The sequence below is a fragment of the Octopus sinensis genome, linkage group LG17 (assembly GCF_006345805.1).
Source record: "Octopus sinensis linkage group LG17, ASM634580v1, whole genome shotgun sequence".
In the NCBI taxonomy this organism is placed as follows: Eukaryota; Metazoa; Mollusca; class Cephalopoda; order Octopoda; family Octopodidae; genus Octopus; species Octopus sinensis.
The window spans coordinates 49,300,992-49,327,552 of NC_043013.1; the positions used below are offsets into that span (position 1 = coordinate 49,300,992).

The 26,561-nt window shown below is 38.1% G+C and overlaps 1 protein-coding gene across 2 annotated transcripts in view; it reads left to right on the forward strand.

Moving 5' to 3' along the window:
* Nucleotides 1–26,561, forward strand: part of LOC115220986 (contactin-2) — a 159,819-nt gene that overhangs the window by 130,398 nt on the left and 2,860 nt on the right. The window contains exons 19-25 of one of the 2 annotated variants that reach the window (XM_029791203.2): nucleotides 10,459–10,548; nucleotides 16,678–16,822; nucleotides 17,209–17,330; nucleotides 18,252–18,438; nucleotides 19,155–19,270; nucleotides 22,250–22,424; nucleotides 25,542–25,670. In XM_029791203.2, coding sequence (XP_029647063.1) covers nucleotides 10,459–10,548; nucleotides 16,678–16,822; nucleotides 17,209–17,330; nucleotides 18,252–18,438; nucleotides 19,155–19,270; nucleotides 22,250–22,424; nucleotides 25,542–25,660 — 954 coding nt within the window. In that variant the 3' untranslated portion in view covers nucleotides 25,661–25,670. The other variant, XM_036510551.1, reaches the window with a different exon arrangement.

A 26,561-nucleotide genomic window follows, 5' to 3' on the forward strand; every position in this document is an offset into this window, starting at 1 on the left:
CTCAGAACGTAGCGGCAGACGAAATACCGCTAAGCATTTCGCCCGGCGCGCTAACGTTTCTGCCAGCTCGCCACCTTATTCTGCCCCAATTACATTACTTTATTCGTATAGACTGCTTTAGTGGACATGGATTACTAATTTTGCACATGCAATTTATTTAGAAAGGTTATATGTAAATAAATTCGTAATGATAGGAATGCAATTGTGACTCACTTTAAAATTATACCTTTTTAATGGATTTCTTCGTCTGTAATTAAAAGGGAAACGCATCTAAATGCAAGGAAACTCTCAGCATTGCTCTTGTTCCAAACAGGAGGCGCAAACCATACTTAAAAGCCTTCAATATTCTGTTACCGTGAGGCCCGACATTTTCACAACTGATTCCATATCATACCTTTTTTAACATAACCGAGTATGTTTTCTTCTGATCTAATATCTGGGTGCTTATACCAGTATTAGGAGCACTCCGTCGGTTACGACGACGAGAGTCCCAGCTGATACGATCAACGGAACAGCTTGCTCGTGAAATTAACGTGCACATGGCTGAGCATTCCACAGACACGTGTACCCTTAATGTAGTTCGCAAGGAGATTCAGCGTGACACAGAGTGTGACAAGGCTGGCCCTTTGAAATACAGGTACAACTCATTTTTGCCAGCTGAGTAGACTGGAGCAACGTGAAATAAAGTGTCTTGCTCAAGGACACAACGCGTCGCCGGGAATCGAACTCACAACCTTACGATCATGAGCCGAATGCCCTAACCACTAAGCCACGCGCCCTCACAGCTTATATCATATTTGTTGAGACAATATCACCTATATTGCATTCCTAAACTCAATGATTTCTTGAACTTCAATTTTATTATTGTTATTGTTTATATACCCCTCCCCCGTCTTTACCTTTTTTCACTCTTCTATGCCCCTCCCCACTGAGCCATCTCTGAGTTTACACGCAATTATCCATTTATATCTGAAAACTCTTCAAGTATTAATACAGATCCCAGAGCAAAAATTCCCAAAACAGAAAAATAGCATTCAGTCAACACATCGACATTCTTCTTCTTCTTCTTCTTCTTCTTCTTCTTCTTCTTCTTCTTCTTCTTCTTCTTCTTCTCTGCCAAGAATTCGCAACGACCTCGAACCCACAAGAGTAAACAAGAGAAACAGAGCAGGCAGAAACAAGGAAAATGCCACTTGTATTTGAATACTATGCAAATATTCTTTTAAAAAACTTTTCATTTAATTTTTCCAAAATTTAATTGTTTTCTATACTTACAGTTGAAAAAGTCTCAATGACCGAAACCGGTACTGAAATGTTTTTTATAAAATTATTTTAGCATTTTCTACCATAACTTTTTTTCCATATATATATCTCAACTCGTGTGTTCCTTTTCAACCTTCTACAGAGACACGTACATACATACATACATACATACATACATACATACATACATACATACATACATATAAATATGTGTGTGTGCGTATGTGTGTGTGTGTATACATACATATAGGCGTAGGAGTGACTATGTGGTAAGGAGCTTAACCACATGGTTCCGGGTCCAGTCCTACTGTGTGGCACCTTAAGCAAGTGTCTTCTATTATAGCCTCGGGCCTTGTGAGTGGATTTGGAAGACGGAAACTGAAAGAAGCCCGTCGTATATATATATATATATATATATAATATATATATATAATATATATATACCGGAGTAAACACATAAATGTGAAACAAGGTGGAAAAAAGAGTACTCAAATACCAGTGGTAGAGTAATATGCTTTATTTAAAGCAGCAGAAAATTCAACAAAATATATATATATATATATATTTGAGCTCATTTTTGTTTATCGCTCGAAGATTGACCGTTATTTCTAAAGGGCCAATCAAACAAGTCCATTTTTTAAAGGTGTAGCGTTTGTAATAGTCTGGATAGAATTGACATATCGGTTCTATTCTAGCAAAAACTGTCCGATGAATGGCAACGGGAAACTCAGAGTAACAGGTTTTGTTGAATTTTCTGCTGCTTTAAATAAAGCATATTACTCTACCACTGGTATTTGAGTACTCTTTTTTCCACCTTGTTTCACATTTATGTGTTTACTCCGGTATATATATATATATATATATATATATATACGACGGGCTTCTTTCAGTTTCCGTCTTCCAAATCCACTCACAAGGCCCGAGGCTATAATAGAAGACACTTGCTTAAGGTGCCACACAGTAGGACTGGACCCGGAACCATGTGGTTAAGCTCCTTACCACATAGTCACTCCTACGCCTATATGTATGTATACACACACACACACATACGCACACACACATATTTATATGTATGTATGTATGTATGTATGTATGTATGTATGTATGTATGTATGTATGTATGTATGTATGTATGTACGTGTCTCTGTAGAAGGTTGAAAAGGAACACACGAGTTGAGATATATATATGGAAAAAAAGTTATGGTAGAAAATGCTAAAATAATTTTATAAAAAACATTTCAGTACCGGTTTCGGTCATTGAGACTTTTTCAACTGTAAGTATGGAAAACAATTAAATATATGGAAACAATTAAATATATAAATTATAAAAATTATAAAATTGGAGGAAAAACCTTACATTGAATAAAATACATATTGACCTTAATGAAGGAAATATAATTAATACATGGAAATTGAAATGCATTAAAAATATTACACTGCAGTACATATTCATATTAAAGTATACATATATATCAACATACACAGAAAGGATGCGTGCAAACCCAATACATATACAGACGTATAAATATAAAGCTAAAATTTATACGTCTGTATATGTATGGGGTTTGCACGCATCCTTTCTGTGTATGTTGATATATATGTATACTTTAATATGAATATGTACTGCAGTGTAATATTTTTAATGCATTTCAATTTCCATGTATTAATTATATTTCCTTCATTAAGGTCAATATATATTTTATTCAATGTAAGGTTTTTCCTCCAATTTTATAATTTTTATAATTTATATATATATATATATATATATATATATATATATATATATATATGCGCTCATTTTTGTTTATCGCTCGAAGATTGACCGTTATTTCTAAAGGGCCAATCAAACAAGTCCATTTTTTATAGGTGTAGCGTTTGTAATAGTCTGGATAGAATTGACATATCGGTTCTATTCTAGCAAAAACTGTCCGATGAACGGCAACGGGAAACTCAGAGTAACAGGTTTTGTTGAATTTTCTGCTGCTTTAAATAAAGTATATATATATATATATATATGTATTTGTGTGTGTATTTGTTTGTGTGTCTATGTTTGTGCCCCCAACATCGCTTGGCAACCGATACTGGTGTGTTTACGGACCCGTAACTTACCTGTTATTTCTTGTGAGTGGATTCTGTAAAGTGAAACTAAGAGAAGCCCTTCGTCTATTTGCATGTTTGTGTGTGTATGTTTTTGTGTTAATCAAAAGAGAAAATACTTTGACGAGTTTATCCTGAAAATTCATAGCATCCGAGGTACACCGATCTAAATGTTCGTAATAATCTTGCCCAAAAATGTGCGCAATTGTAACCAATGGAAACATCCGTAACATCCGACTTTAAGAGTTTGAGAATACACGCCTTCACAGACTTTATCCAACACCATCACCAAATAATGAAATACCACGAACAAGGAAATTTAATATCTAAACAAACAAAGAGATATCATCAAATGCTTAACTCTGCCTAATATCAACTGAACCAGCAGCAAGAAAGAAAAGAAAAAGTTGCAGACGCTCTAACGGTGATATATGCATAATCTGTCAGCAGGAAAAAGGGATCGTTATATATAAGGAAAACATTTCAAGGTAATAATTAAAAAGAATACCTGGGAATCCGTAAACCTAATTTATGCAATAAAAATGTTCATGAGGTGAAGAAAGCACTATACCTGAATAGATCAGAAATTCTAACGCCAGAGGCGTAAGAGTGGCTGTGTGGTAAGTAGCTTGCTTACCAACCATATGGTTCTGGGTTCAGTCCTACTGCGTGGCACCTTGGGCAAGTGTCTTCTACTATAATCTCGATCCGACCAAAGCCTTGTGAGCGGATTTGGTAGACGGAAACTGAAAGAAGCCCGTCATATATATATATATGTGTGTGTGTGTGTGTGTTTGTGTGTCTGTGTTTGTCCCCCCACCATCGCTTGACAACCGATGCTGGTGTGTTTACGTCTCCGTTACTTAGCGGTTCGGCAAAAGAGATCGATAGAATAAGTACTAGGCTTCCAAAGAATAAGTCCTGGGGTCGGTTTGCTCGACTAAAGGCGGTGCTCCAGCATGGCCACATTCAAATGACTGAAACAAGTAAAAGAGTAAAAGAGTAAAGAGTACTGCCAAATAGGCTTCAGTACACATATTGATACGTGTAGTGGTAAGGAACAACTCAATTTTACGATCTTCTTTTATGAATTTGCGGATGACACATTGCAAGAGCAATGCATCAATAAAGAAACCACATTCGTAGCGAAATATCGGTTTCAAATTTTGGCACAAGGCTAGCAAGTTTGTGATGAACTGATGCTTATTTTATTGACCCCGAAAGAGATGAAAGGTAAAGAAGACTTCGGTGGCATTTGAACTCAGAACATGAAGAAGGGCGAAATACCGCTAAGCGCTTTGCCCGACTCTGCCAGATCGCTGCCTTATTTAATGGCAAAATATCGATTACTAATGAACAACTGCGGGAGGGAAAAGATTACCACTACTACTACTACTACTACTACTACTACTACTACTACGACTACGAAATTTGAACTCAGAACATGAAGACAGGCGAAATGCCGCTAGGTATGTTGCCCGGCATGTCAATGATTCTACCAGCTTGTCTCTTTAAACCATACTTTAATATCAAAACTGCAGGAGCAGGAGGACATACATGGACGGAAAGGGTCACTGAAGAGGTCACAGATGTGTGACGCAAGATTTCCGGACGATGAACATACGATAAAATAAGAATAAACGAGTGAAGAAAGAATATGTAGGATGTATGTTTATTTGGCAACAAAAACAAAGAAAAATGGCCATCCCGGTATATAGCAATATATACATACATACATGCATACATGCATGCATACACACATACACACACATGCATACATACATACATACACACACACATACATATATATATATACTTATATACATACATGCATACACACATGCATACATACATATATACGCACATACACACACACACATAGATACATACATACATACATACACACATACATATAGACATACACACATACATATAGACATACATACACACACATACATACATACGTACGTACATATATACATACATACACACACACATACATATATACATACACACATACATACATACATACATACACGCATACATACATACGTATATACATACATACATACATACATACATACATACATACATACATACATACATACATACATACATACATACATACATACATACATAGGTGTGTATGTGTGCGTATACCTTACTTTTAAAAGTAATTTCAAAGTTATTGCGAAATAATTTTCAGTGACTTTTATGAACAACTGAAAGTAATTCTGCGTTTATATGAATCCTCTAAAAATAATTCTAACGTATATTAATTATGTTGTAAATGCAGGGTTTCGTATTCCTCGTGATATTTGTATCTATCTACCCCTGATTCTGAAACAAAACTTGATCTGTAAACTTCGCATTCTTTTCCTTTTTCTTCTATTCTACTTTTTTTTGCTTCCATATCGTTGAAATTTCTGTCATCAGACAACAATTAAAATCACTACAAAGAAACAGGTAGAAAAAAAAAACACACATAGAATGCACAAAAGACAATTCTTGTATCTTCGAGATTTTTCTATGAATCTAGGTCGCTCGTATCTGTAATGAGATATGGATGGAGAGCAAACTAAGCATTTTCTATATCGTATTACTTCTATGCAAGCGTAGGAATGGTATGTTATCATATAACACGCGAAGAACAGCTGGATACAGGCACTTCTCTACTTGTAATCGAAATTCCACCAGAACTCAAGCGTTTCGAGAATATGCCAACATTTATATATGTATTTATAAGTAAAAATATTTCTTCGTGATAATGTAGCAAATCTATTTACTCGAGATAAAAGAGTAGAATGGTTACGAATCTATTCAGGCTGAATATTTTGATGTTAAATATACATTCAGATATATATTTTTTATTTCTGTATTGAAGTATATATGATTGTGTGTGTGTGTGTGTGATTGTGTGTGATTGTGTGTGTGTGTGTGTGTGATTGTGTGATTGTGTGATTGTATGTGTGATTGTGTGTGTGTGTGTGTGTGTGTGAGATTGTGTGTGTGTGTGTGATTGTGTGTGTGTGTATATGTGATTGTGTGTGTGTGTGTGATTGTGTGTCTGTGTGATTGTGTGTGTGTGTGTGATTGTGTGATTGTGTGATTGTATGTGTGATTGTGTGTGTGGTGTGTGTGTGTGTGTGTGATTGTGTGGTGTGTGTGTGTGTTGTGTGTGTGTGTATATGTGATTGTGTGTGTGTGTGTGATTGTGTGTCTGTGTGATTGTGTGTGTGTGTGTGTGATTGTGTGATTGTGTGATTGTATGTGTGATTGTGTGTGTGTGTGTGTGTGTGTGTGATTGGTGTGTGTGTGTGATTGTGTGTGTGTGTATATGTGATTGTGGTGTGTGTGTGATTGTGTGTCTGTGTGATTGTGTGTGTGTGTGTGTGATTGTGTTGATTGTGTGATTGTATGTGTGATTGTGTGTGTGTGTGTGTGCGTGTGTTGTGGTGGGTGTGTGTGTGATTGTGTGTGTATGTGTATGATTGTGTGTCTGTGTGATTGTGTGTGTGTGTGATTGTGTGTGTGTTATATGTGATTGGTGTGTGTTGTGTGATTGTGTGTGTGTGTGATTGGTGGTGTGTGTGATTGTGTGTGTGTGATTGTGTGGTGTGAATGTGTGTGTGTGTGTGTGTGTGATGTGTGTGTTGGTGTGTGTGTGTGTGTTGTGTGGAATGTGTGTGTGTGTGTGTGTGTGATTGTGTGCGCGTGCTCACGCGCGTGTCTGTCGGTCTGACAGTCTGTCTTTTCTTAGAGTTTCGCCATTTTAAACATATGTGCAGCTTCTGGTATTAAACAATATACAGCGGGAACGATATGAAAATGCAAGTGTTTGACCTGTGTGTATACCGAATCTCTACATATTAGGGAAATATTTGTAAGAAAAGCAAAACTGAAGGAAATTAAATTAGTATAAATATTGGCAGAAGAGAAATTCACAATTTTAAACATCACTATGGCTACGCGTTGATTGCAGAAGAAGAACGTCAACCGACTCTTTTATTGTAAGCTAATGCTTGCTTCAAAGCAATTCTTTTTGTCGATCAACAGCCAATGAAAAACTCCAACAATATTATCATACAGAATGAAATAATGGAAGTAGTAAAATCATTTAATTGTCTTTGAGCTTATTAAAGTCGATAGCTACATAAAAGAAATCAAACGGAAAATGGCTAAACCAGCATTGACTAAAACTAACTCGATTAAAAGAAGTGAACTATTTTAAACGAAAGGAAGAAATCTTTATATATAAAAGTGAAGTTGTGTGTCTGTCTCCTACGATTTAGATTCCTAACTACTCGCACATTTTGCGGTGCAGTTTAACCAAAAGCGGGTATCTTATAGTCGTGATTCATATCGAGCCCTTCTGGGTATTAGCATGAGTCTAAGATTAAAAAAAAAATTTACCATCAATTTTTTCCATTTTAATGCATTTTTCCGCTATTATATAAGGGAAGTAACTCTCTAAAAATGTCTACGATGAGTCAACGATTTAAAAAAAAATTTACCATCATTTTTTCCCCATTTTTAATGCATTTTTTTGCTATTTTTTTTAGCTATAACTCTCTAAAAATGCTTATATAGTTATTTCCCTTACAAACCAGAGCAACGCGGGGCGATACTGCTAGTGGTTAATAAAAGCTTAATTTTCCCAGTTATGACCCGTGAAGAAGAAACGAAGAATATATATAACTAAGGAACAGTTTGGAGCATTTAAAATGCTGTTTAGTGGATCGGCATTTCTTGGAATAGAAAGTAAAGTGAAATATGACTAGACGCAATATAAAACCAAAAAGGAAGGCAATAGTGACTGAAGGTGCATTGTGCTGTCTTTTATTATTTTCATGTTACCATTTTGCTGAATTCTCCCTTGATTCTTATGGTAAGATATCGATATACTGACAGGAGGATCATCAACAAGCAATGGAGTAGTGCGTCTGATGAGCTTTACTTTCAAGCGAAATTGACATAGTACCCTCGTTCGCTGTATATGTACTAACAGGGGAGTGGTTAACTCCCCTCTCAGTACATAGACTTATGCTATGTTTGTGGCTATAAGTTTGTGACTCTTATTTGTGACTCTTATGTTTGTGGCTATAAGTTTGTGACTCTTATTTCTAGTAATGTAGATGTTAGAATGCACCTTCAGTCATAATTAGTGACAAGTGAAGTGTATATATATATATATTAATATGAATGTATGTATATGCATGCATGTATATGTAGGTGTGTGGGTGTGGAGGTGGGGTGGGGTGCTTGTGCATGTGCGTGCGTACATGCGTGTGAGTTTTAATATACATGTTATTTTCTGAAATAAAGATTATAGTGTTAGCAAAAAATGTAGCAATGACCCAAAAAAGGAATACAAAATATGGGACAAGAAGGCAAATCATCCAGACAGTTAGATGATACAAAAAAGGGACGAGAAAAAACAAGGATAGGTCATTCGGAATTTCCTTTCCTCAGTCGAGTTCCAGATTAACTTTGCAATTTCAGCTGGTTATACTTGAAATTGCTCGTCTGGCCAGCCCCAAGGAAAAACAAAGCTAAGAGCACTAGATTCCTTGGAAGAAAGCAGCGAATGTATACGAAAACAAGGACGGGAAAAAAACGGAGAAATGGTACACAAATACAGATGAAAATATCAGGACATTAACAACAGGTATCTTGCGACTAAGGACGAAATAAATTAAGCTGGCTATGTGGAAGTTAAGTCTTACGGCAAGGACATAAATGATGACAGGCATGTGGAGGAATAGAGATGTTGCACGGATGGTAGTCGAACCAAGAAAGGTCAAGCTTGGCCGAACACCGGTCACGTGGAGAGAGAGAGGAGAGAGGTAGAGGCAGAGGGATAGAAGAATAAGACTGAGGAAAGAAAACTCCGAATGACCCGTCCTTATTTTTTCTTGTGCCTTTTTTGTATCATCTAACTGTCTGGATGTTTTGCCTTCTTGTCAAACTTTTTGTATTCCTTTATACATATATATATATATAATATATATATATATATATATATATAATAACAAAATAATAAATAAAACATATGCATATATACATACATCTATGTACGTACCTACATCTATATATATATATATATACATGCATATATGGGTACAGAACACCAAAAAAAAACGTCGAACACAACGAGAAACGAAAACATAAACACAAAATCAAGGAAATGGACATTTTTCTTAAACAACGAAAAAATAGAGTACAAGACGTACAACACAAGGAACTTTCCCCTTCGAATTGTACAGACAGACAGATACACACACACACACACACACACACACACATTGTTACTATTTCTGAAGTTCCACTCAAGAAGTATTCGTCAATCTAAATGCGATACCTGAAGATACTTGCTCAAGATAGAACGCTTTAGAATCGAACCTGTAACCAAGAGGTTGCGAAGCCAACTCTTTAATTATTTAGCCATGCTTGCGCCTATATAGTATGTGTATACATATAAATTATTTACCCACTCTACAGTTATATATGTGCGTCTGTGCGGAGGCGCAATGGCCCAGTGGTTAGGGCAGCGGACTCGCGGTCGTAGGATCGCGGTTTCGGTTCCCAGACCGGGCGTTGTGAGTGTTTATTGAGCGAAAACACCTAAAGCTCCACGAGGCTCCGGCAGGGGATGGTGGTGATCCCTGCTGTACTCTTTCACCACAACTTTCTCTCACTCTTACTTCCTGTTTCTGTTGTACCTGTATTTCAAAGGGCCGGCCTTGTCACTCTCTGTGTCACGCTGAATATCCCCGAGAACTACGTTAAGGGTACACGTGTCTGTGGAGTGCTCTGCCACTTACACGTTAATTTCACGAGCAGGCTGTTCCGTTGATTCGGATCAACCGGAACCCTCGTCGTCGTAACCGACGGAGTGCTTCCAACATCTGTAAACAGTCTCCGCATCTGTGCGTCTGTGAATGAAGGTTATTAATGCTATTGCGTATTAATATGCCTATTGTTTCATGAATATCATTCGTTTGCTTAGCAACCTCATATTTATGTTATCTCTTCAATAAGGTATTTGTTCTCTTTGACATTTGTTATTTATCCTTATTTCTTTTTTCTTTTTTGCAGCCATTACCCCCCGAGGAGCAATGTGCTGATGGTATTGGCTATGTGGTATATTGGCGTGTCAAAGGAAATCCAAATAGTAAATGGTCAAAGGTATATTAAACTCAATTTGTATTTAAATACTAGTGTTTATTATTACTGTGGTGTTGGCAGTCGGTGTTACGGGCAATGATGAGCGATATAGTGTGATGGATGAAGAGGACAACAGAAAAAGAAGCAACGGGAGAAATCAATACAAAAGGCCTTACCTCCGCCGAGGTATATATCTATATATATATATCTATAGATATAGATATATATGTATATATGTGTGTGTGTGTGTATATATATATATATATATATAATTAAAAATGAGGGTGTCTAAAAGACACCAACATGCCGAAATAGCAGTCGAAACACTGACTATAGTACCACGTTAAATGTTCATATCGCACCATGAGGTAAAGCGGAGGGACAAAACATACAAGCAAAAATTATTGAATTATTCAAGATCCAAGGATTTCTGGTTCTGCTTTAGATAAGCTTTACCGTCATCAATTGAATATATCAAGGGTACATAAATACAGATACATATATGCACAGCAAACGATATACTTACATATCTTTTACTTGTTTCAGTCACTTGACAGCGGCCATGCTGAAGCACCGCCTTTAGTCGAACAAATCGACCCCAGGACTTATTTTTTGTAAGCCCAGTACTTATTCTATCGGTCTCTTTTGCCGAACCGCTAAGTTATATATGTATAATTTCTTACAGTTCAGTACCTATCTTCCTTAGACCTATATATATAAGCACATATATCTATGAGCATAAAATGCATACAAAAATATATATATACATGCATAAGTACTCATATATTCACAAAAAATATAGATACATACATCCATATTTAAGCCTTTGTGCAAAGAGAAAAAGGCAAATTATCTTAATGTGCTCCATTAATATTATTTACCACTTCAGTTTACTCCGTGATTTGTGTTCGTATTCTATTTTTTGAGATTGAGATTCAATTTACTGGCTCCTTACTTTAACAGACAGGGCTCTCAACGATTCTGAAACAGTCAACGGCGGTTTCAGTTTTCACCAACATGGTAAGAATGCCTTGTAATACGATCTGCGAAAGTTTTTAAGCTGCAGATATTAAACCAACGCAACAAACTTTTGTGCATCTTTTGAAAGGTGGGTTACCATCTTTGCACTTTCTTTTCTCTCTTCCCTGTCTGTGAATATTGTGTCACACTCTCATCGCTAGTCATTTCGCCCTGCAGTTGTCTGTTTCCAATTATGCTACAACTATTTGCAATTAATGATTTGTATCAAATGTTTCCAGTTTTTCATCTGTTGTTGACAGGAAAAATGGTAAGAAAAAAATGTGTCACCGAAAAATGTTGCAATCTTAGCAGAGAAAAGTCACAGGAAAAACATTACATTTAACTTCAATATCTTAAATAATAGTTAAGTATAAAATAGTTAAAGCCACTTAGTAACTGACAATATCGCATGGCTAATGGAAATATTCTAAAAGACCCGCTATTTATAAATATATAGAATACTAGCAGTATCGCCCGGCATTGCTCGGGTTTGTAAGGGAAATAACTATATAAGCATTTTTAGAGATGTAAAGTATAATAGCCATCTCAATATAGCAAACCACAAAGGGAGGGGGGTTACTGTAGATTTTTACGTTCTGAGATTTAATAATAAATTTTTAGAGAGTTACTTCCCTTATATATGCCAAAAATGCATTAAAAATGGGAAAAATTGATGGTAATTTTTTTTTTAAATCGTAGACTCATCGTAGACGCGCGCTAATACCCAGAAAGGCTCGATATGAATCACGACTATAAGATACCCGCTTTTGGTTAAACTGCACCGCAAAATGTGGGAGTAGTTAGGAATCTAAATTGTAGGAGACAGACACACAACTTCACTTTTATATATAAAGATATAAAGATATATAACGCACTAAACAGAACACCCTTCCTTTCAGGGCCAGCTTCCTCTCGGCCCATTTCTGGGTGAGACTGACCATCCTGCTCGTAACCTCACCCCGGTTTGTCTCTATTTGGAGCTTTGGACCGAACCAGACTCCAAGCAATTTCACCGGGGGCCATCTGTCCAACATCATACGATGTTGTTGGGTGGCATCGACTTGTCTCTCCAGGTGCCGAGCTGCAAACTGACCGACTTATCACGGTCTATTTTTGCCCCTGATACTCCTTTTCAATCCCCAATGGCATCACCTACTAGATGCAGGTATCTGTCAGAGGATACGCTGACGGTGATGTCCGCACACCCTGTTACTCTCCTCCCGCACCCTAGATCACGTGGGACACCCCTCAAGGCCTCCAATTTCTGCAGTAAATTTCTGGCTCAAAGGCCAGAACTTACAGTAGGGAGGATAGGGGACATCCTTGTTGGACCGAACGTACGATGCTGAACGGCCTAGCAAATACCCGATTAGGACTAGAAGCCCTGGTATAGACCAAATTCCTACCCATCGGTGGCTGGAATGTTCTGGTGTCACACAGATAAGGGTATACTGTTGCTGCTCAGGATAAGTACCTTCCAACAATAAATTACTAGTGTAATATTCTGAAACAAAGAAGCAGGCCATCGTACGACAAATACGAAGAACATCCTGAGACAATCGACCATTTAATCTCTGGATGCATCCGACTGGTGTCAACAAGAGTATTTGTAAATACTTGATGGATCCGTTCAGTACACACACAAGTCAAAATGCTGGACATACAATCTTCCTTAAAAAGAGAATGGTGAGAGCATATACAACCACAAGTTGTCCAGAATGCTTATGGAATTTCAATGTCCAAATCGATCGAGAAACTCAACCAACAGACCAGAAAATGCTTAAAAGAATCATGTTGAAAAGGCGTATATTTTGATAGGTGTTGCCTCCCCAGCGAGCGAACAAAAAGCACATCTCTGAATACGTTTCAAAAGCTAAGCAAAAATAACGACTTCGAGATAGAAATCTGAAGTATGTGGTATCTCAAAGCAACATTTCCTATTATCATTGGAGCGCTTAGAATGATATCAAAAGGCGTAAACGAATACGTGGAGCAAATTCCTAACACCAATATCACTAGTCAAAGAATTTGGCCATATTGATATCTAATTTCTGGTGTTCTGGCCCATGTAAGAATTCCAGATTGCTAATCATAGTGCAGTATCAACCTAGATACAAATATTTATAAATAGACATAATCATACATACGCATTTATTGGTATTTGGTTGAATACTACAGGCACAGGGAGCAGAGAGAAAAGGAGAGAAAACAACGAAGAATTCTATATTGATATTGGAAGCACTCCGTCGGTTACGACGATGAGGGTTCCGGTTGATCCGAATCAACGGAACAGCCTGCTTGTGAAGTTAACGTGTAAGTGGCTGAGCACTCCACAGACACGTGTACCCTTAACGTAGTTCTCGGGGATATTCAGCGTGACACAGAGAGTGACAAGGCCAGCCCTTTGAAATACAGGTACAACAGAAACAGGAAGTAAGAGTGAGAGAAAGTTGTGGTGAAAGAGTACAGCAGGGATCACCACCATCCCCTGCCGGAGCCTCATGGAGCTTTTTAGGTGTTTTCGGTCAATAAACACTCACAACGCCCGGTCTGGGAATCGAAACTGCGATCCTATGACCGCGAGTCCGCTGCCCTAACCACTGGGTCATTGCGCCTCCACATATTGATATTATACTGAACATGAAAGCAAATAAGCAAATAAAATCAAATAAGTCATAATAAAATTTTTAAAATGGAAAATTAAAGTGAAAAGAGGTCTAAAGTATTACATATAATTTTCTATTCAAAGTTATAAATCGGATTCATTGGGCAATGACTGAATGTATAAGTCCAAAAATAACAGTAGAAGATGATCATGTATCATCATCATTGTTCGACCGTGATCGAGACAATGGAATTTACCATGCTACGCCAGACTTCACGGTCCATCATAGCATTACGGAGGTCCTGTTGCTGGATGCCTGTATCCCTGGAGATTACACCAAGGTAGTAGAGTGTGCGCCCTCTGGTATTGCGAGTAGATGGCGTCCAGAGGAGAAGAGGAGAAATCGCATCGTTGCCACAGGGTGGTCAATGACGGTGTACGAGACAAAGATAGAACGAACAAGATTAGTGGAAGTATCGAGAATACACAGAGTCTTCGGCAGGTTTTGAGTAATATGTGAAGTTGTCATGTCGATGTGTCGCTTTGGTAAATAATAGAGTTTATATGCCAATACAAGACATTGTTTTTCTATGAAGTAGGTATTCCAGAAAAATATAAGACAGGTAATTACATATTAGTCGAGTATGGACGTCGTTTCGGATTTAGTAGGTGATGGGATTAGAGAAGAAAAGGCGGCGAGCTGGCAGAAACGTTAGCATGCCGGACGAAATGCGATCTGAGTTCAAATTCCGCCGAGGTCAACTTTGCCTTTCATCCTTTCGGGGTCGATAAATTAAGTACCAGTTAAGCACTGGGATCGATGTAATCGACTTAATGTCCTTGTTTATCACCTCTATGTTTAGCCCCTTGTGGGCAATAAAGAAATAAGGATTAGAGAAGAAAAAAAAACATAGAAAACAGGGAAAGACGTCGAAGGAAATGGGGGGGGAGAAGTATCTCTAATGAAATGCTAATCACTTTAATTAGATTAATGCTGGAACGTTAATTTTCATTTATGCTTAACATCTACAATTAATTCGTTGCATTTGAGAAATAAATAATCACCATTAGCTTCAAAATATCCGGGGTGAACATAAACACACTTTGAAGCCTCTCCAGGTCTTTCTCTGGATTTTTTTTCCGGAATAGACTGTTCCTGGAAGTAAAGTTTTCTTGCTTCTTTAAGAATGGCCCAGTGGTTAGGGCAGCGGACAGGCGGTCGTAGGATCGCGGTTTCGATTCCCAGACCGGGCGTTGTGAGTGTTTATTGAGCGAAAACACCTAAAGCTCCACGAGGCCCCGGCAGGGGATGGTGGTGATCCCTTCTGTACTCTTTCACCACAACTTTCTCTCACTCTTACTTCCTGTTTCTGTTGTACCTGTATTTCAAAGGGCCGGCCTTGTCACTCTCTGTGTCACGCTGAATATCCCCGAGAACTACGTTATGGGTACACGTGTCTGTGGAGTGCTCAGCCACTTACACGTTAACTTCACGAGCAGGCTGTTCCATTGATTCGGATCAACCGGAACCCTCGTCGTCGTAACCGACGGAGTGCTTCCACTGTAGAGATAGCATAAGTGGGGATGATCCTGAGAAGCAAACATTTATCACCTCGACGCATGATGAAGAAAAATTGCGAGATACGAATTTCCACGCCCATTCTTTGCTTACGATGAAACTTACGCTACCTCTTGCTCTGGCAGCCTCTACCTTTCCCAGTCTCACAACACTTCCGTCTATATATTTTGCATTTGGTTCTTCGCTATCACATGTTTTGATGAGTCCAATCTCGTTGCATTTGAATTTAACTGTCACCACCCGTCCAGTTGGAAAGTGCGTCAGGTAAGGAAATTCCACCTCTCCAAAACTCAATACCGAACTACTTGAAATGGTCATCAGAGACATTGACTGGCGAATCGGAGGTTTATTAGTATTAACATCAACGGCGACTTACTAATACACTTCTGATTCGCAAACAACATCGCAAAAACCTCAGACAAGTTGCTCACCAAGCTGACTAGCTAAATACCCGGCAAAAGGTGTCAAAATAAATCAAATGGAAATGAATATGTACCAGTCTTTAACAAATTAAGTACTGGGATCGATTCGTTCGACTAAAAATTCTTCAATGCGATGCTCCAGTATGGCCGCTGTCTAATGACTGTAACGAGTAAAAGATAAAAGATAATAGAAATGCCGCCCCAAGAGGAGAGTTATTTCTGCATAATATAGATCAGTGGTTTTCAACCAGGGTTCCGCGGAACCGTAGGGTTTCGCCAGTACAGTCCAGGGGTTCCGCAAGAAGTTACAAAACTGATAAAATCGGCAGTAATTTTTAATTCTCATGTGCAGATATGTGTGCATAAGACTATTAAATTATTCCAAAGGGGTTCCCCGAGCCAGTGGAATGTTTCCTTGGGGTTCCGCTCCAGCAAAAAGTTTGAAAAGCACTGATATAGATTGTATGAAAATTATGATAGTGCAAGATATATTCTTAAACAAAATATCAACATTTCTATTTCAGCATGTAATGAAAGGACAAGCGAAGGAATATTATGCTTTGGCTGGGCTGAATTATTACACACTCTACGAAGTCAAAGTGCAAGCGTTTAATGAGAAAGGCTTGGGTCCTAATTCCACTATATCAAGTATTTATTCAGCCGAAGACTGTGAGTTTCAAAACATTTATATTATAGTCTTAAGGCGGCGAGCTGGCAGAAACGTTAGCACGCCGGGCGAAATGCTTTGCGGTATTTCGTCTGCCGTTACGTTCTGAGTTCAAATTCCGCCGAGGTCGACTTTGCCTTTCATCCTTTCGGGGTCGATAAATTAAGTACCAGTAACGCACTGGGGTCGATGTAATCGACTTAATCCCTTTGTCTGTCCTTGTTTGTCCCCTCTATGTTTAGCCCCTTGTGGGTAATAAAGAAACATATATTATAGTCTTTCCTATGGCCGCTAGATACTCATAATGATGTTGCGATTGAATTGCGTTTAAGCTACTGCTAGTCATATAACATTAATTAATTAATTACATGAATACATTATCTTTCAGTGCCTCGCGCTGTTCCCGTCGATGTTTTTGCTGATACTTATAACGCAACAGCTCTTATAATAACATGGACACCACCTGTAAATGATCGCCCAACTATGAGAGGAAAAATATTAGGATATCAGGTAATTAATTCAGGAATATCATCCGTATTTTGAAGTTTTTAGTATTTCCTTCAGAAAGCAGTCTCAAGCATACACCATTGTTAACCTTTGCAATACTATAAGGCAGTGGTTTTCAACCAGGGTTCCGCCAGTACAGTCCAGGGGTTCCGCAAGAAGTTACAAAACTGCTAAAATCGGCAGTAATTTTTAAGTCTCCTGTGCAGATGTGTGCATAAGACTATTAAATTATTGCACAGGGGTTCCTCGAGTCAGTGGAATGTTTTCTTGGGGTTCCGCTCCAGCAAAAAGTTTGAAAAGCACTGCTATAAGGAACGATTTTTTTTTTTAAGGATTGATAAAATATGTACCAATGAAGTAGCTATACAATCCTCCAAAATGTGACCTTGTTTCCATATTAGAAACGATTATCTTTCATTAATTTTAAAAGAAAAAAATGTTCTATACAATTTCTCTGAGATAAAAGACTAATCAATTTTCAATAAAGGCTATGTAATTCTACATACTTTTAGTATAATTTTAATAATTCAATTGGTTAAGAAGTAAATAGTTGACAACATTTTTTTACATTTAGTATTCTTATTGATAATATATTTTTAATGCAAAGTCGGCGAGCAGGCAGAATCGTTAGCGCGCCGGGCAAAAAAAAGTTTAGCAGAATTTTGTCCGTCTTCACATTTTAAATTCAAATTCCGCTGAGGTTGGCTTTCGTCTTTTCGGGGTCAATAAAATAAGTACTACATGAATACTGGGTCGATGTAATCGTCTCACCCCCTCCCCCAAATAGTTGGCCGTGCTCCATGAATAAAGAACATATTTTAAATTAGATTATAATCAGATGATGCCACGTTTTTAAAACGTATGCATAATTCCCGAAAGGAAACCCGAAGATTTATTTTTTACTGTCTCTACGCTTTCAAACAGATAAATTGGGAAAACAGAGATGTTGATGATCCTATACGCTACTCGCAATCATTCTATGGTGAAATCAGTGAAGCAATCATTATTGGGCTCTTTCCAAATGGATACTATTGGGTAACAGTTCAGGTGTTTAACACTGCTGGTCTTGGTCCTCTCAGTGAAAAATATCTTGGTTCAACAGGAATGGATGGTAAATTTGAAAATCTTGCTATTATTTTCTTCAACTTTCAGAGAAAAATTATAAATATCGAATTATTCAGATAGATATTGTTGTTTCTTTTTCCACATTACTTCTTCATATGCTAACTGGATCTCCAGATTTAAAAAGTGACTAGTGATGCTGAACAATAGGTAGAAGTATACCGGTTGGTCTTCTAGAAAGGCGGCGAGCTGGCAGAAACGTTAGCACGCTGGACGAAATGCTTAGCGGTATTTCGCCTGCCGTTACGTTGTGAGTTCAAATTCCGTCGAGGTCGACTTTACCTTTCATCCTTTCGGGGTCGGTAAATTAAGTACCAGTTATGCACTGGGGTCGATGTAATCGACTTAATACCTATGTCTGTCCTTGTTTGTCCCCTCTATGTTTAGCCCCTTGTGGGATATAAAGAAATAGGTATTTCGTCTGCCGTTACGTTGTGAGTTCAAATTCCGTCGAGGTCGACTTTACCTTTCATCATTTCGGGGTCGGTAAATTAAGTACCAGTTACGCACTGAGGTCGATGTAATCGACTTAATACCTATGTATGTCCTTGTTTGTCTTCTCTGTGTTTAGCCCCTTGTGGGTAGTAAAGAAATAGGTTGGTCTTCTAGAATTTTGGAAAGAGAAGTTTTAGTCATATATGCAACTGAAAATTAATTTTAATTTTTGTTTTTCATATTTTTCTTTTCACTTTTATTACCATCCAGCGCCCTTAAATTTCCCTACTGAAGTCACCGTTTACTCAAGAGACAGTTCAAGCGTTGAAGTAAAATTCCGCGGAATAGGATTTGGTATTGACGAAAGCCCTGTAACAGGTTATAAGGTAAAATACTTTGAACACTGAAAATGCTTGGTACATTATTAGTTTTTTTTTTACTACATAGGCGCAGGAGTGGCTGTGTGGTAAGTAGCTTGCTAACCAACCACATGGTTCCGGGTTCAGTCCCACTGTGTGGGATCTTGGGCAAGTGTCTTCTGCTATAGCCCCGGGCCGACCAATGCCTTGTGAGTGGATTTGGTACGCGGAAACTGAAAAGAAGCCTGTCGTATATATGTATATATATATAAGTGTGTGTGTATATGTTTGTGTGTCTGTGTTTGTCCCCCTAGCATTGCTTGACAACCGATGCTGGTGTGTTTACGTCCCCGTAACTTAGCGGTTCGGCAAAAGAGACCGATAGAATAAGTACTGGGCTTACAAAAAGAATAAGTCCCGGGGTCGAGTTGCTCGACTAAAGGCGGTGCTCCAGCATGGCCGCAGTCAAATGACTGAAACAAGTAAAAGAGTAAAGAGTAAAGAGAGTTTACTGAATACAATGTTTATTAAGGACTAGTGTGGTCGTGTGGGTAACAAGCTTGCTTCCCCATCATACGGTCTTAAGTTCGGTCGCAATGCGTGGTACTGCGGCACTCTTGTGAGTGGATTTGATAGCCGGAAACTCTCAGTTTCCGTCTATCAGTGTATTTGTGTGTGTGTGTGTGTGTGTGTGTGTGTGTGTGTGTATTATATATATATATGGATGTATGTGTGCATATATATATATATAATATATATATATATATATATATATATATATATATATATATAAAATATGGCGGTTTAGTTCAGGTATGATCTAAACGGTTATGTACGCTAGGTAAGTGCTGTAACGGATTACTAGGGCTCCGAGGTTATAGCCGAGATGGTAGTTATGGGGCCATTGCAGATTTCCGATACAGTGGATATATAATTGTTAAAGAGGACAACAAACGTTAACGCAAGGAAAACATCTCCCGTCATATGCAATATTATTATTGGAAAGAATAAAGTCTTACGGCTGTTTCTGCGATATCCAAGAGTATGGGGTATTCTGTCGTCAGAGACAAATAAGGAAAATGAGAAGGGTATAGATTAATGAAATGACGCCATAGAGGACAGGAGTAAAGGAATAAGGAGATGAAGAAAGAGAAGAATAAAGAAGCATAAAAGTTCACAGTTCAACTTTTCGATCTTGTAGAAATAAGTCCATAGGCCCTTAGGTGCAATCTTGCGTAAATCCATGTGGGTTGAAGTCCTGATATTGTGAACATCCAGAAAAAAAGACGCGAACATATCAACGTTCAATAACTGAATGGTAGCCGAGGTGGCTATTAAATGGTATAAAGAAAGAAAAGTAAATAAATAGAAAGATAGGTAGATAAAGTGAGTGGGGGGAAGTTAAAGATTGGCGTAAAGGATAAAGTAAGATATGTAAAAATATAGTGTCTAAGAATATAGTGTACAAAGATAGCCAAAAAGATAAGAGGGAGGAGGAGGAGGAGGAAGATAATGTAAAAATTTAACAAAAATAGAGCAAAATGAAAGGAGAATTTAAAGAGAATCGTAGGTGCCATTGGTATTCTTCTAGTCTATAGGGGTCACATAATATATAACTAAACTGATGAATAATTTATCCAGGCATTCCCGAAGTTTTCATTTCGATGTAAAAATATCTCGTTAACAATATACTCTTTAGCAATATCTCTGTGAAAGGCACCTAAACTGAATGGAGATATTGAAGCAAGCATCTTGTTAGACATACCACTAAAAATATGCTTGAATTAAATAAAATTAATTAGGCGATTTATTAAGAGTTAAAAGTACTCCCCGCCTTTTTTGCAGGGAATGTTTAGGGCCAAACAATAATCATTTTTCTAAGATGCATGAATAGGCGCAGGAGTGGCTGTGTGGTAAGTAGCTTGCTAACCAACCACATGGTTCCGGGTTCAGTCCCAGTGCGTGGCATCTTGGGCAAGTGTCTTCTGCTATAGCCCCGGGCCGACCAATGCCTTGTGAGTGGATTTGGTAGACGGAAACTGAAAGAAGCCTGTCGTATATATGTATATATATATAAGTGTGTGTGTATATATGTTTGTGTGTCTGTGTTTGTCCCCCTAGCATTGCTTGACAACCGATGCTGGTGTGTTTACGTCCCCGTAACTTAGCGGTTCGGCAAAAGAGACCGATAGAATAAGTACTGCGCTTACAAAGATTTGTCCCGGGGTCGATTTGCTCGACTAAAGGCGGTGCTCCAAATGACTGAAACAAGTAAAAGAGTAAAAGAGTAAGTGGTTTGGGGGGGGGGTATTCCTGTATTCAGAGCTGAATGTCCTGAACTTTCCTTCACATTATGTCATACCAATACTAGGAACACTAAAACATTGATACGTACTGGGGAAATTTGAATTAGCGAAGATATCCGAACTATATTTTGGCAAAACTGGGCAGTTCAAAATATGAAACAATATATATTGGCATTAATGTATTGCAACTAACATTATGTAAATGATCTCTGGGGTCGAATTATCAATGACGGTAGTTTGTAGCTCAGTAATGACTGCGGCCATGCTGGAGCACCGCCTTTAGTCGAGCAAATCGACCCCGAGACTTATTCTTTTGTAAGCCCAGTACTTATTCTATCGGTCTCTTTTGTCGAACCGCTAAGTAACGGGGACATAAACACACCAGCATCGGTTGTCAAGCAATGCTAGGGGGACAAACACAGACACACAAACACACACACGCATATATATATATATATATACATATATACGACGGGCTTCTTTCAGTTTCCCTCTACCAAATCCACTCACAAGGCTTTGGTCGGCCCGAGACTATAGTAGAAGAAACTTGCCCAAGGTGCCACGCAGTGGGACTGAACCCGGAACCATGTGGTTGGTAAACAAGCTACTTACCACACAGCCACTCCTGCGCCTTTAATATGTAATTTCATGAAATAGTATTGCTAATGTAACGCTCTAGTGAAATGCATTCTTATTTTAGCTATGTTACCGATCTGTAAGAGAAGTCTGGGACTTGGATAACTGCAAAGATATTGGCTTCGTTGAAGGTGGCGTTCTTGGCGATCTGGAGAAAGACACTTTATATAAGCTGAGAGTTTTAGCTTGGAGTGGTGATGGCGATGGTAAAAAGAGTGAAGCTATATACTTCACACTTGGTAAGTAACACAACTTATTTAAAACAGCATACAAATAATTAGGCTTTCTAATAAATATTTCGAAATGTTTATTTGTACTTTTATATTAAAAATTAAACATTTAGAGAACCAAATTTATGTACAGTAAATCTGTAATAGATGCTGTGGAGGCGTAATGGCCCAGTGGTCAGGGTAGCGGACTCGCGGTCGTAGGATCGCGGTTTCGATTCCCAGACCGGGCATTGTGAGTGTTTATTGAGCGAAAACACCTAAAGCTTCACAAGGCTCCTGCTGTACTCTTTCACCACAACGTTCTCTCACTCTTTCTTCCTGTTTCTGTTGTACCTGTATTTCAAAGGGCCAGCCTTGTCACACTCTGTGTCACGCTGAATCTCCTCGAGAACTACGTTAAGGGTACACGTGTCTGTGGAATGCTCAGCCACTTGCACGTTAATTCCACGAGCAGGCTGTTCCGTTGGTCGTATCAGCTGGGACCCTCATCGTCGTAACCGACGGAGTGCTCCTATATATAATAGAGGCTACAACTCATTCAGTTAATTTCGCTTTTGAAGACGAAATTGCTTTCGTGAAAGAAATTTTTTTACAGAAATATGTTTGACTTATATGTTTGTATATTTTTATAAGTTATCAAAAGAGGTATGAGCAGTAACTTTTTCAATCTCTCTCATATTAATCGGGAGAAGACTGATGAACAGTTTAAGCATCTGTGGAACGATACCCTGCAGAAAACAACGTCGATGGAATGGCGAATTATTCCTGTGGAGTACAGTTTTGAGAAGGAAGACCTGGGTGATGTATTTAGTGCAGGATGTGGGAAGTGAAAGCAATAAAGGTGATGAGGAGAAAACCATGGGTATGTCTGGGTGCAAAAGGGTATACTGGTACATAGTTCAGAGAAATATATTTTAATGTAGCATTTGTAGATGTAGAATTGAATAGCTTGGTTGTATGTTAGTAATTTGAACAAGGCGCAGGAGTGGCTGTGTGGTAAGTATCTTGCTAACCAACCACATGGTTCCGGGTTCAGTCCCACTGTGTGGCATCTTGGGCAAGTGTCTTCTGCTATAGCCCCGGGCCGACCAATGCCTTGTGAGTGGATTTGGTAGATGGAAACTGAAAGAAGCCCGTCGTATATATGTATATATATATATATATATATATTATATAAAAGGGCTTAGTAAAATAAATACTTTGCCGCATACTGAACTCATTAGAAATAGCAGCCAAAAAACTTTTTTAAAGCTATTTCTAATACTTAAAGAAAATCTTTAAAGATTTTCTTTAAGTATTAGAAATAGCTTTAAAAAAGTTTTTTGGCTGCTATTTCTAATGAGTTCAGTATGCGGCAAAGTAATTTATTTTACTAGCCCTTTTATATAATGTAATAATTTGAATTCGCCTTGAATGGTCCCTTTGCATACTGAACACTTGGTGAATTGATTAATAATTATTAATTTTGCCCTCATTGTTGAAATTATATATATATATATATGCGTGTATGTGTTTGTGTGTCTGTGTTTGTCTCCCTAGCATTGCTTGACAACCGATGCTGATGTGTTTACGTCCCCGTCACTTAGCGGTTCGGCAAAAGAGACCGATAGAATAAGTACTGGGCTTACAACAAGAATAAGTCCCGGGGTCGATTTGCTCGACTAAAGGCGGTGCTCCAGCATGGCCGCAGTCAAATGACTGAAACAAGTAAAAGAGAGTAAAAAAAAAAAGTTGAGTTTCTTTGACGATGTGATTGGAAATGTTGTGTATGATATGTTCACTGGCATTACTCCTCTTGCGTCAATAAAGCTGATTTATCAACAGATGGTCTTTTTTGATGTTGTGAACGATGTTTTTTTGCTTAAAACAATCAACACTGTCCAAAATATGACACCTGTACTCCAGTCCTGGTGTTATTTATAGGTGTGCATGCATAGGGTTATATGCGCGCACGCGTGTGTGCGTCTGTACATGCAAATGGATCATTAACTTAATGACTTTGATTCCTATTTATTGTAATCATAGTTTCATGAAAGAGAAATCAGTACCGTCAGAGATGAGAAAATCGGGGACCGTAACATTATATATATATATATCGTAGGGGTGATCTATCGCATAATTTTATGTATTACTTTGTGGTGCCAACTACATTAGATTGTCTGCACATATGAATTTCTTCCCTATAGCTGTGCACTCCAAGTCACAGTATGTGTAACGTTTTGATTCCTTTAATATTATAGTTGCAGCGTGGAAGGTGTTTATAAGCCATTTCAGAAACACACAAAAACCGTTAGATTCACTTCAACATTTAAATTTAATTTGTCAAAATATTTTCGTCGCTTTGAGATCGCGACCTGTTCACTGACAAAACTTCGTGCTGCATCTTCGGGCTGAGATGCAGCACGAATTTAAATGTTGAAGTGAATCTAACGGTTTTTGTGTGTTTCTTAAAAGACTTATAAACACCTTCCACGCTGCAATTGTTTTTGTTCCAGCACACGATCTCAGATCAAGTCACTTGCTATGCAAGTACATCTCCGTAATAATATTATAGTGTTTTCTATAATTGCCATACTTCTGTATGCACTACATCATACTGTTTGTTACACTATAGCATGTGCCACGTTTTAGCTTATGCAACATCAAAGTGTCTGACATACCATGATGAGTGCCATATTCGCATGTATGTTACATCATGGCGACAATTTTTTTTTCCTGAGGCATATCACATCATCATAAGTGTGCATCGCATCGTAAATGGGTAAGATGCTCCCTAAACTACGTATAGTAATATCATATTATTGCACAGATATTAAATGATTTCATTTCTATTTCACTTTACGGTATTCAACAATTTTATGTGACAGCAAATTGTGATATCGCAGTTGAAGACTGTTTATTATCCAATTAAATATAATTACTTAGCTTTTTACTTTCAAAAATGATACTTTTTTATTTTGTATAATCAAATTTTTTTAAGTTTTGTAAGTTTTCACGTCTGTCCAATGCAATTTTTTAGCAAAATGTATTAAACACATTGATTCAAAACAAAACAATTTATATATTTGTTCTAACAATTTCCCTGTAGATGCATTTTTCTAACACAGTTATTTCTATCTTTTCCAGGAGGCCAAGTTGTCTTCGATCCATCTTCATACAGCTTGTTAGCAGAGTCAAATAGATTGAGTTCATCGATTAGTATTCTAATTTTGTGTTTTCTTTGTATAATTACATGGATTTATTAATGTTACCATGGTAAGTTAAAATCTTATGTTCATATACTCTTTACTCTCTTTACTCTTTTACTCGTTTCAGTCATTTGACTGCGGCCATGCTGGAGCACCGCCTTTAGTCGAGCAAATCGACCCCGGGACTTATTCTTTTTTTGTAAGCCCAGTACTTATTCTATCGGTTTCTTTTTGCCGAACCGCTAAGTTACGGCGACGTAAACACACCAGTATCACAAGGCTCCTGCAGGGGATGGTGGTGAACCCTCCTGTACTCTTTCACCACAACTTTCTCTCACTCTTTCTTCCTGTTTCTGTTGTACCTGTACTTCAAAGGGGCCGGCCTTGTCACTCTCTGTGTCACGCTGAATATCCCCGAGAACTACGTTAAGGGTACACGTGTCTGTGGAGTGCTCAGCCACTTACACGTTAATTTCACGAGCAGGCTGTTCCGTTGATTCGGATCAACCGGAACCCTCGTCGTCGTAACCGACGGAGTGCTTCCATGTGCCATTAGGGCTCATCGGAAGTCTTTTTCTTCGTCGTATTTTTGTGCATACGCCCTAACTCTGACAAAGCTGCCTTCATGCGTTCCGTCGAAAACATTGCTAAGGGCGATTCTCGCCGCTCTGTACATCGGTCCCGATGTCTTTTCTAATCGCCTCTTCTAGACTGATAACACGTTACCTTTCCAGCCTATTTTCTCTGTTGCTATCGTTTTGATTAGACCCTATCGATTTTGATATAATCACTTTCTTCTAGATACTCCGTCACCGGTGGTTGACGACTGATCCCGTCAACTTGAAGGATAGCCTTCACTAAGTTTTGATACCTTTCTAATAATTTACTTATTAGGGATCTTTTCGGTTTGAACGGCAGTTTTTTCTAGCGGTGTCATATGAAATTGTCACCCATGGTT